Genomic DNA, 12,280 nt, shown 5'->3' with positions numbered 1-12,280 from the left:
TCAAAAGGTTGCAAAAAGTTATCACATGACCTTAGGACACAGCAATGGCTATAAGTATGACCCAGTTGCCAAACATCTGAATTTTGATCACTTGATTATGGGAATGCTACAAAGATTGTAACTCTGCCCAAAGAAGCACCTTTACAAGAAAATCTTGTTTTATATTTATTCCAAACTCTAACAAAATGGTTATTAAAACTGACATTTACTTTAACTTTGTCATACCATAAATAGCTGTGCCATCCAAATCTTAATTCATGGCCCTCTAAAGCAAGTAACCTCTTATTCTATCCAGTTGATATTGTAGAATAAAAGAGAAGGGACTTTTATAGAAGAAATTGAAACATGAATAGGAAATAAATTGTTAAGAAAGGATCTTAAGCTTGACTGAGACTGAACATGTACAGGAATAGTTTTTTAGGACTTTTTAACTGGGAGGAAACTCAAACCCAAATGCGCATGGACATGAACCCATCGGCGTGATGAAATAGATTCTATGATTGGTTGGACATGCACACTCAAAGATGTATTGGGGTGGTCCCGAGTGTTTCCTCAAGTTGGATTTCTAAGCATTTTCCCCACAATATTGCAATCTGGAGTCAAGTCTGGTCTTTGTCATCCCCATTTTTTTACAGAAAAAAATTAGGCCTAAGGAAAGTTGAGCAGAACTTATCAACTGCTCTTCACTTGTGTATCTAATAATGTAGCTGAGATGTGTGCTGGGCTAAGTTCCCTGTCCAAATAAGATTCTGAATTTCAGATACAGATTATCATGTAACAAAAACATTAACTGATGATTAAGGAATAATTATACCCTCAAAATGTCTCATAAAATTGCCACAATGAGCTATATACTGCATATGGGAAAGATTGTCCAAAAGCATCTATCATTGTAAGGAAACCAACCTCAGGAGAGATGCTTCCCAGGCATGTGGACATTATTTTTAGAATTACCATGCTGGCTATAATATCTGTAGTTCTAGCATCCCATGCTACTTAATTAAATGAATAATAGAATCTGTTTTCCAATTGTTTCTATTCAGCCTACAGGACAGGAGTCTGTTTATCCACCTGCTAGCCAGTATTCTTACCCTGCGGTGCCTGGAGGCTTCCCACCTGTAGGAGGCAGTGAATATAATGTAGCTCCACCAACTGGGGAATTCCCAGGGATTGCAGGTTACCCAGCCGCACCTGGTGGGTATCCTCATGCATCTCTTGGATACCCTGGACTACCTCAGCCTGGTGGCATGCCAACTTATCCGGGAGGTATGTTTCTACGTGCTGTTTGCAGTGTGGATTTCCGAGTGCTGAATGTTTATGTCTGATATTTCAAGAAATCTAAGGAACAGGTAGTGTGACTGCTATCCTGGTATTATCACTGTGTATAACAATAATGGATTTTTGTGAAATAAAATGGAGGGACGACATTAAATACATACCAGCTACTTGTTTCCTAATCAAGTATTAATCAAGTCCTGGTCATGTTTAAAGATTCTACATATCTGATGCTTATCACAGGCTGACCATTAGGAAGACACGTTAGGAAAAATTTCTACAAGTAAAGATAAATCTTAACATAAAACTTTAAAAGAAAAAAAATACGTCTTACGTATATAAAATTTAGGTGATATGGTATTGTATGGATAAGAGAAGCAGTAATTAGAAAACAGCTTTTGCTAGTAATGAATGTTTTGAATAAATTGTATTTTTATATATTTTAGTTTTAAATTTTAGATTTTAATCTGCAAATTAATAAGCATTTTCTTCCAGGTGCTGGTTTTGGAGTACCCCCCTCTGGCTCTGGTTTTGGCTACCCACAGCCTCAATCCCAAACTTACGGTGGAGGTGGTTCAATGCCCATATCAGGTATAATTCAAATAAGAAGAAACCATAATCATATTTTGCTTCTTTAGAAGTAAATTGCATTACAGCCTAATATATGTTCCCATGCATAGACATTGATTCAAGAAACAGTATCTGTACACAGGCTTAGCTCCATTGTAGTCCACTGATGTTTTGCATACTTTTGGAATCAGTTCTGTGGTTTCTGCTTAATGTAGCTTTTAAAAGTGGCTTTAGAAGCTGATCACAATGAATGCTATGTTGCTCAGTGGAAATGCATCTGTACAGTATTTCACATGAGAATAAAGAAAATTGGTACAGAAATTAGGAAGAGCATGTGAGCCTTCTGCCATTCCAGAATAATACAATAAGAAAGTTGGAAGGGACCTTGGAGGTCTTCTAGGCTAACCCCCTGCACAAGCAAGAGACCGTATAGCAGGGGGTGTCAAACTCGGATTTCATTGAGGGCCACATCAAGGTTGTGTTTGACCTTGGGGGCCTGGCCAGGGTGGGCATGGCCCTCTCAACATCACTTGTGTCAGGATGGGCACCTGTGGTGGACTCCCTGCCTCTCATAATCAACCAACCTTCCTTCCTTCCTTCCTTCCTTCCTTCCTTCCTTCCTTCCTTCCTTCCTTCCTTCCTTCCTTCCTTCCTTCCTTCCTTCCTTCCTTCCTTCCTTTTCCCTTCCCTCTTCATTTTCCTTTCTTCTTCCTTCCCCTCCTTCCTTATTTTTCCTTGCTCTCTTATTTTTCCTTGCTCTCTTCCCATTTTTCCTTCTTTTTCTTTGTCTTTCATCTTTCCCTTTCTCCTTTCCTGTCCCTTCTTGCATGCTCAAATGCAGAGGGGAAACATTTCTCCTTTTGTTTCGTTTTGTTTCTAATTTGTTTTGCTACCTTTCTGCCAGCGAAAACGGAGCTTTGGAGGACCACGTGCATTCTCCCAAGCTCTGTTTTTGCAGGTAGAGGGCTACAGGAGGCAATCATGGCTGAAAATGGAGGTCAGAAAGACCGAGCTCCATTTTCGCTGGCAGAGGTACCACAGGCCAGTCCTTTGCTGTTTCCAGGGTGGCCCTGCGGGCCAGATCTAAGCACTCCATGGGCCAGATCCAGCCCACAGGCTTTGAGTTTGACATCCCTGCCCTATAGCATTCTGGATAAATGCTGCCCAATCTCTTTTTAAAAGCCTTCAGTGCTGGAGCACCCAAAACCTCTGAAGGCAGGCCATTCCACTTGTCGATTGTTCTCACTCTCATGACAAAGAAAACAGAGCAAAGAATAATTTAAGCTCAAAAACAGAACAAAAAACCTATAGCATTTAATATAAAATCTGATTTAAGTGATTTTTATGTTAAAAGAATCAAATGCATTAGGGAAAATGTACATACTTTCTTACTGTTGACAGCTATTGGGAGTCCTGATTTGTGTTTTATATATTACGTTGCTTTGGTGCAATGTGTGTGTCCATAAATACAACAAATTTTAGCAGTAGTATGTACTTGATATAAATAAAATTTGTTCAGCTGTAATAAATGGGCTTCATGACTGTACATAGGACTGTCTTTTTCCCTGTCTTGCTAAAAGCATTGAATATCAGAATAACAGAATTGGAAGGGACCTTGGAGGTCTTCTAGTCCAATCCCCTGCTTAAGCATTTAAGACAAATAACTATCCAGTCTCTTCTTCAAAACCTCCAGTGATGGCGCACCCAGAATTTCTGGAGACAATTGTTCCACTGATTAATAGTTCTAACTGTCAGGAAATTTCTTCTTAGTTCTAGGTTGCTTCTCTCCTTGATCAGTTTCCATCCATTGCTTCTTGTCCTGCCTTCTGATGTTTTGGACAATAGGTTGAGCTTCTCTTCTTTGTGGCAGCTTTGCTATCATGTCACCCCAGTCCTTCTTTTCACTAAACTAGATATATCCATTTCCTTGAATCATAGTAATTCCCTTGAGTCATAATATGTTCATTGCTGCGCTAGATCTACTACCAACTCTATTCCCATTTTTTTTAACTCAAGTGTAATTAGATAGCTTCAGTTACTGTTGAAAATTACCTTGGGTAAAAAAATTAGAGAGCTCCAGGCTGTAATATCAAATGAATAATTACTGTATTTTTTTTGATGTATAAGATGCACTCCCCCCCCCCAAAAAAAAAAGTGGGTGGAAATGTCTGTGCAGCTTATACAGCAAATATTGCTGAAGCCCCACCCACCCACTGGCCCCACCCTTCGATCTCTGCCTCCCAGCAATTTGCCTCCTTGCAGCAAACAGCAAGCAGCAGGGATCGCCACCGCCTATCAGCGCCCCATTTTCGGCCTCCACACGACCTGCTTTCAGCAGAGGCTGAAAATGGGGCACACGGAAGCCGAAAACGGGGTGCATGGAGACGGTGATAGGCGATGGCAATCCCTGCAGCCTGAAACATCTGGTTGTCAGGAGGCTGGTCCAAACGACAATCAGCTGCTCATGCTAAATCAGGCTGTGCTGAAGCTGACCAGGCTGTTTGCTGTTTGCTGCAAAGAGGCAAATTGCTACGAGACAGAGGCAGATTTTTTCCCCTTGTTTTCCTCCATAAAAGCTAGGTGTGTCTTATAGTTTAGAGTATCTTATAGTCTGAAAAATACGGTAGTTCTGAAAGAGAGGTTTCTCACACAGGCTCCTTTGTAAGCCCTGATATAATCTGTTATGTTATCTGTTATAACCTGTCATAATCTGTTATGCAAGTAAGATATTTATTACATATGTTATATTTTTCTTTTGAAGCTGGGTATCCTGGTGGACAAACACCATCAACACCTCTGCAGGTATGTTATTTACTGCTATAAAATTCATTAGTGTGACTTGTTTCAATGAACATCTAGTTTTGCGTATTGGTTGCTATTCACTAGCCACTTCAATATGTATCCCACATGGAAGCTCCTTGTTTCTCTTCCATTCCCTAAACGTTAAGGCCGACTTGGGCTCCATGGACAAAAGGATCATGGTTTTCTCACATAGAAAAGAGCATTTGGAGAGCATACTAAACTTTTTGATCATTTGGAATATGTAAAATTCTCCCTTTTAGTAAAGCCCCTAAAAAGACCTAAACCACACCCATTCCAACCATTCATTCAAACCAGCCTGACTTTCTGATCTATAAAGAACATAGTTTTGTCATTATATTCAAATTGGATGAATGGTAGTTATTGTAATGTAAACTATTCTTCGTTGACTTAGCTTGCCTTCCTGTAGCTATTCAGCGGGTGAATCAGTTGATCTGGGGTCACAGTGTGAAATATCATTCTCATCCTCACATTTGTTTTTAGGTTGCATTTTCTTCTTCATTGTCTTTCCTATATATTAACTATTCCTTCCCTAGAGCAAACCTTTGGTGGCTGGAAGAGATGGCAGCAGCAGATTATCACCATTAACAGATTAAAAAATTTCTATTCTTGGTAGCATTAGTACTAGAATCCAGTCTGCATAATTTGAAGTTTAACAAGCAAGACCATAGCAATCTCTTAGTTCCATAGAAGCACAGAAAACTGATAGCAGAAAAAGCCTAGTGGTCCACCAAGTGTGCCCTTTGAGATGATGTTGTTGTTATTATTACTATTTACTTTATTCATTAAACATGAAACTCAGTCAACTGAACATTCAAAAATGCATTACAAATACCATTGATTGGTGCTAATAGTTGATATGGGTTGCTGCCAGCGTCCTAAGTATCAAGCACAGTTTTTTGCACTTCTGCTGGTGTTATTGCAGGAAGCTGCAATTTCTTGACATATTTTATAAAATTCTTGGTCACAGTACCAAGTGCTCCGATGACAATAGGTATCACTGTTACATATTTCATCCATAATTGTATAGTTTCAGTGGCCAGGTCACAATATTTCATGATTTTTTCCAGTTTTTTTTCTTCGACTCTGGTGTCTCCTGGTACAGAGATATCAATAAATTGTACGTTTCAGTTTTCGACTACTGTGATATCTGGTGTGTTGTGCTCCAAATGACAATCTGTCTGTATTCGAAAGTCCCACAAGATCTTCACCTTCTCATTTTTGATAAATTTTCCCATGTCATTTTCCCATGATTTTTTGGATACAGATAAGTTGTATTTTTTACATTATGACCAGTGGATTAATTTAGCAACTCGGTTGTGTCTAGCTTTGTAATCAGTTTGTGCAATTTTTCTACATTCACATATTAAATGTGAAACAATTTCGACTTTGTTGTTGGATTTTTGTATCTTTGCTTTCATGGCATTAGTTTGCAGTGCTTGTTCTTGAGCAGTAAGTATTAAACCTTCCATTTCTTTCTTGATGGTTCCCATCTTAAGCCATGCTCTTGTCAAGTTGACATCACATTTTCCTCCAGTGTTTTAAGTCATCCATGTATAGTAGATGGTTTATCTTGCCATGTTGGCTTGAGATTTGGTATCCCAGTTTTGTGTTTTGTAGGATTTTTTTCAGTGGAATGAGTATGATGCTGAACAGTAGTGGTGAAAATGAGTCCCCCTGGAAGATTCCTTACCTGATGTTGATTTCACCAATGTTCTCCCCATTTGTTGTTAAAACTGTTTTCCATTTTTATATATTTGCTTTCAAAAATGTACAAATACTTTTGCCGATTCCAAAGTTTTCCAGACAGGTGTTAATCCAGCTGTGGGGTTGTTATTGTTATCATCATCATCATCATCATCATCATCATCATCATCGCCAGTCAGATGTTCACACTGGATTTGGCATTTTTGTCTACCTATCAAGGTCTTACCAAGGACCTGGGATAGGCAGATCTGGATGTTTGATGGTGTTACAGATATAATTGCAGAATGAAAGCTGTTCTAAGTAAAGCTGCCTTTTGCAATTGACGGAATGCAAATTTGTCAATGCCAGTGGTATTCAAGTTGCACCCAAGCCACCTATTATTATTGGTACTACTCTTGCTTGGCTTTGCCACAGTCATTCTATTTCTATTTGTAGGTCTTTGTATTTTGCTATCTTCTCCAATTTTTTCTTTTCTACTGTCTCCAGACACTGCCACATACTCTATCCAAATTGTTTTGTCTTTCTTACGACAATTGCTAAGTCTGAGGTGTTCAATGTGGCAAATGCTTGTTTGTTTGAATTCTAAAATCCCAGAGCAATTCATTTTCTATGGCTTTCTCTATTTCATGGTTCCACCAGTTCTTGCTTGCAGGCAAATGATATTTCTTGCAGATCTTCCAATGCAACATGGTTGCTATTTGTCATGCTGCTGTTTGTAGTTAGTCTGGGCATCTTGCAGCGGTTTACCAAGTGGGCCACTGTTTTTTCAGCTTCTTTGCATAGACAGCACTTACTGTCTGTTCTTGTCCTTTCAGTTCTGGCTTTGTATGCATTTGTCCTTAAGGCTTGGTTTTGTGCAGTCAGAATTAGTCCCTTAGCCTCCTTCATCAACTTCCTGCTCTTAGCCATTGCCAGGTCTTGTTATGATATGCTTTCCCTGCTATTTTTTAATGTACTGGCCATATAGTGCTTTGTCTTCCCTTGCCTCCATTCTGTTCTGCATTTGGTCTCTTTTGTAGGCCAGTTTGATCTCTCCAGTCATCAGTAAGCCTTCCTGGCATACTAAATTCAGTGCATCTTTCTTCATTGTCCTTCAGATATTCTTCCAAAGCCCCTTTTTCTTCTTCAACTATTTGATGTATATGCAACAATGCAACAATCCATACCCACCTATTTGCCTTAGTAGGTAGGTCTGTCAATGTCACTGTGTGGATGAAGGGTGTGATTCATTATGATTATTTTTCTGGTCTTCATTGAGTTTGGATTTTAAGATCTTCTTCACTGTCTTGATATATTCACCTCTAATCTTTTTCTTGACTTCAGTGTGGTTGATATCAGCTTGAAGGATACCCAGGTATTTGTAGTAATCATCCTCATCCAGACTCTTAATGTTATTTTCATGAGGCATCTTGATTCCTTCAGTTTTCACTATTTTTCCTTGTTTGATAGTGTGACACATTTGTCCAAACCAAACTCCATTGCAGTATATTGGCTGTATATGTAGACAGTGTTGAGCAGTGATTCTACACTGCTCAAAAAAATAAAGGGAACACGAAAATAAGACATCCTAGATCTGAATGAATGAAATATTCTTGTTAAATACTTTGTTCATTACATAGTTGAATGTGCTGACAACAAAATCACACAAAAATTATCAATGGAAATCAAATTTAGCAACCCATGGAGGTCTGGATTTGAAGTTACACTCCAAATTAAAGTGAAAAAAAAAACACTACAGGCTGATCCAACTTTGATGTAATGTCCCTAAAACAAGTCAAAATGAGACTCAGTAGTGTGTGTGGCCTTCACGTGCCTGTATGACCTTCCTACGCCTGGGCATGCTCCTGATGAGGTGGCAGATGGTCTCCTGAGGGATCTCCTCCCACACCTGGACTAAAGCATCCCCCAACTCCTGGACAGTCTGTGGTGCAACGTGGCATTGGTGGATGGAGCAAGAGATGATGTCCCAGATGTGCTCAATTGGATTCAGGTCTGGGGAATGGGCGGGCCAGTCCACAGCATCAATGCCTTCTTTTTGCAGGAACTGCTGACACACTCCAGCCACATGAGGTCTAGCATTGTCGTGCATTAGGAGGAACCCAGGGCCAGCCGCACCAGCATATGGTCTCACAAGGGGTCTGAGGATCTCAGGCTACCTCTGGCGAGCACATGGAGGGCTGTGCGGCCCCCAAAAGAAATGCCACCCCACACCATTACTGACCCACTGCCAACTGGTCATGCTGGAGAATGTTGCAGACAGCAGAACGTTCTCCATGGCATCTCCAGACCCTGTCACGTCTGTCACATGTGCTCAGTGTGAACCTGCTTTCATTTGTGAAGAGCACAGGGTACCAGTGGCGAATTTGCCAATCTTGGTGTTCTCTGACAAATGCCAAACTTCCTGCACGGTGTTGGGCTGTAAGCACAACCCCCACCTGTGGACGTCGGGCCCTCATACCACCCTCATGGAGTCTGTTTCTGACTGTTTGAGCAGCCATATGCACATTTGTTGCCCGCGGGAGGTCATTTTTCAGGGCTTTGGCAGTGCTCCTCCTGTCCCTCCTTGCACAAAGGTGGAGGTAGCGGTCCTGATGCTGGGTTGTTGCCCTCCCACGGCCTCCTCCACGTCTCCTGATGTACTGGCCTGTCTCCTGGTAGCGCCTCCATGCTCTGGACACTACGCTGACAGACACAGCAAACCTTCTTGCCACAGCTCGCATTGATGTACCATCCTGAATGAGCTGCACTCCCTGAGCCACTTGTGTGGGTTGTAGACTCCGTCTCATGCTACCACTAGAGTGAAAGCACCACCAGCATTCAAAAGTGACCAAACCATCAGCCAGAAAGCATAGGAACTGAGAAGTGGTCTGTGGTCACCACCTGTAGAACCACTCCTTTATTGGGGATGTCTTGCTAACTGCCTATGCTTTCCACCTGTTGTCTATTCCATTTGCACAACAGCATGTGAAATGGATTGTCAATCAGTGTTGCTACCTAAGTGGACAGTTTGATTTCACAGAAGTGTGATTGACTTGGAGTTACATTGTGTTGTTTAAGTGTTCCTTTTATTTTTTTGAGCAGTGTATTTTAGATGGTGTTTTTCCATACAGTTTCAGATCATCCATGTAAAGGAGGTAGAGTAGCCTGGCAGATGTTTTTGATGTTTGTAGCCACAGGCTGAATTATTCAGTACTGTTGACAGAGGAAACAGTGCAATGACAAATAGTAGTGGTGATAGTGAATCTCTTTGAAATATTCCTGTCTTGATATTAACCTCTCCCAGTCCCATTGACCTGCAACTGTGTCTTCCATTGTGCCATCCATCTTTGTACAAAGTGCCTGATGTTTCTACTGACTGCTGTTATTTCTAGGCACTTGATTATCCAATCATGTGGCAGAGAATTGAATGCCTTTTTGTAGTTAATCCATGCTACAAGGAAGATATTGAAGAGTACCAGGCCTAAGACAGAGCCCTGGGGTACCCCACTGCATACTTCCAATGCAGTTCCATTAAGGATTACAAGTTGAGTGCGATTGTTAGGAATCTACCTGGTGGTGATGCTGTCCAACCACATTTTTCTATCTTATCAAGTAATAGGTTGTGGTCTACTTTATCAAATGCTTTACTGAAACCCAAGTAAATTATATCCACACCATTTCACTGGTCCACTGATTTTGTCACATTGTAGTAATCAATATTTGATTATTAAAATTGAACAAATTCTTAATAAGAATAAAGTTTTGTAATAACATATTTTCATTCTCAGCCTGCAGCATTAACTCAGAGCATGGAAGGCACAATTCGACCAGCTCCTAACTTTGATGCAGGGAGGGATGCAGAAATTTTGCGCAAAGCTATGAAAGGATTTGGTAAGAGCTCTTATATTTTGGAATATTTATGAGGTCTTTACATTTAGATTTAAGCATAAAAGCCACAGATTTACTTCTGCTTTCTCTAGATATTTTATTACTGCTTTTAGAAATAATGATATGCAATTTTTGTGCAATAGAGTTGCTGGCAATACTATTTTCTGCTTCGTGGCTTAATTGTTCAGCTTGTTTAAGGACAAAAATGCTGGGGACAGATTGACCTATAAAGGTGAATAAAAATAACAACTGAGATAAATGCTGTTTGCTAGACCCAAAGATGCTTTTCAAAAGGCAACTAGACTTTCTTGGTTTTTTTCTTTGAAAATGTTTCATTTCTCATCCAAGAAGCTTCTTCACTTCAGACTGACTAACAGGGAATGGAAGGATTTATATTCTTTGCAGTCATCTGGTGGTTAGCAGTTGGAAGATCAGTCTCTGAGAGTCATTAAGACCACTTGGAGATTTATCTGTACCCTCAGAGTCACCTGAATCAGAATGCAAATCAGGTGTGGAAACTTCTTGTGACTGCTGAAAGGACTGTTCTACAAGGCATAGGTGATATCTTGTTCCCTTCCCCTCTGTTGAGTGAGAACTGTTCAATTTTAACACAGAGGGCTTCTTTGACCCCTCTTTCAAACCAGTGGTCTTCTCAGTCAAGAATGTGAACTTTTCTGTTTTCAAAAGAGTGAGCTTTGTCTTTCAGATGCAGATGGACTGCTAAATTGTGTCCTGATGGGTTTGTTTTTATTTATTTTTTATTTATTTATTTTGATTTGTCAATCACTTACAAGATAATAGGTATAAGTAAAAACATTGTTATGAATACATGGATACGTATAAGAAAAATAAAAAAAAATAAAAGAAACAATAGGATAGGGACAGTAGGCACATTGGTGCGCTTATGCACGCCCCCTACAGACCTCTTAGGAAAGGGGTAAGGTCAATAGTAGACAGTCTAAGGTTAAAGTTCTTGGGGTTTGGGGAAGAAACCACAGAGTCAGGTAGAGTATTCCAGACATCGCCCACTCTGTTGCCTGAAGTCGTATTTCCTGCAATCAAGTTTGGTGCGGTTAACCTTGAGTTTGTATCTATTGTGTGTTCTTGTGTTATTATGGTTGAAGCTGAAGTGGTCATTGACAGGTAAGTCATTGCAATGCATGATTTTATATACCATACTTAGATCAGACCAAAGACGGCGTAATTCAAGGTTTTCTAGGTCTAGAATTTCAAGTCTGGTGGCATAAGGTATTCTACAACGAGTAGAGGAATGGAGAACTCTTCTTGTGAAATATTTCTGGACTTTCTCAACTGTGCTAATATCAGATACGTAATGTGGGTTCCAAACAGATGAGCTGTATTCAAGTATAGGTCTAGCAAATGTTTTGTATGCTCTAGTTAGTAGTGTAATATTACCAGAGAAAAAGCTACGTAGTATTAGGTTTACAATTCTTAACGCCTTTTTGGCTATGTAGTTACAGTGGGCTCTAGCACTTAGGTCATTAAAGCAGTTGTTTTGTTTCCCCAATATATAAGTCTGCACATGTCTCACTGCATTGCATTACCCTATTTCTCAGTTTGTGTCTTGGAGTTTTATCCTTGGAGTGGACAAGCTTCTGGCTTAATGTATTTTTGGGTTTAAAGTGTGCTCATATGTAATGTTGGTTGAAAATCCTCCTGATCTTTTCAAATACTCCTGCAAACGTATGGAATTGCTTCATTTGTTGTTCTCTTCTTTATCTATTATGAAGGAATAATAGATAAAGTAATCGATAATGGTAGCGGCTGCAGGAAATCAATGACCTTTTTCTTGTAACTGCTGGATCTTTTTCTGGATTTGATGGCGGCCAAGTTGGGATAGCTACAAGTTCTGAAGGCTTCCTTGATGTGTTTTAGTTCTTTTTCTTTTCCCTCTTTGCTGATAGGCAAACCTTGAGCCCAGTAGTGTAGGGTTCTGATCACTCCCATTTTGTGCTCCAGTGGGTGGAAAGAACCAAAATGTAAATATGTGTGGGTTTTCTATATACTTGAGTTGAGGCTT

At 40.0% G+C, this 12,280-nt stretch overlaps 1 protein-coding gene across 6 annotated transcripts in view; it reads left to right on the top strand.

The window, feature by feature from the left end:
- Nucleotides 1-12,280, top strand: part of ANXA7 (annexin A7) — a 42,451-nt gene that overhangs the window by 8,074 nt on the left and 22,097 nt on the right. For all 6 annotated transcript variants that reach the window (XM_026711034.2, XM_087933871.1, XM_087933870.1 and 3 more), the window contains 4 exons: nt 1,044-1,266; nt 1,771-1,866; nt 4,607-4,647; nt 10,140-10,242. In XM_026711034.2, coding sequence (XP_026566819.1) covers nt 1,044-1,266; nt 1,771-1,866; nt 4,607-4,647; nt 10,140-10,242 — 463 coding nt within the window. The remainder of the gene's footprint in view (nt 1-1,043; nt 1,267-1,770; nt 1,867-4,606; nt 4,648-10,139; nt 10,243-12,280) is intronic.

This window comes from Pseudonaja textilis, chromosome 4, assembly GCF_049901715.1.
Source record: "Pseudonaja textilis isolate UNSWEBS1 chromosome 4, rPseTex1.2, whole genome shotgun sequence".
Classification (NCBI taxonomy): Eukaryota; Metazoa; Chordata; class Lepidosauria; order Squamata; family Elapidae; genus Pseudonaja; species Pseudonaja textilis.
This window is presented reverse-complemented; position numbering and strand designations above follow the sequence as displayed.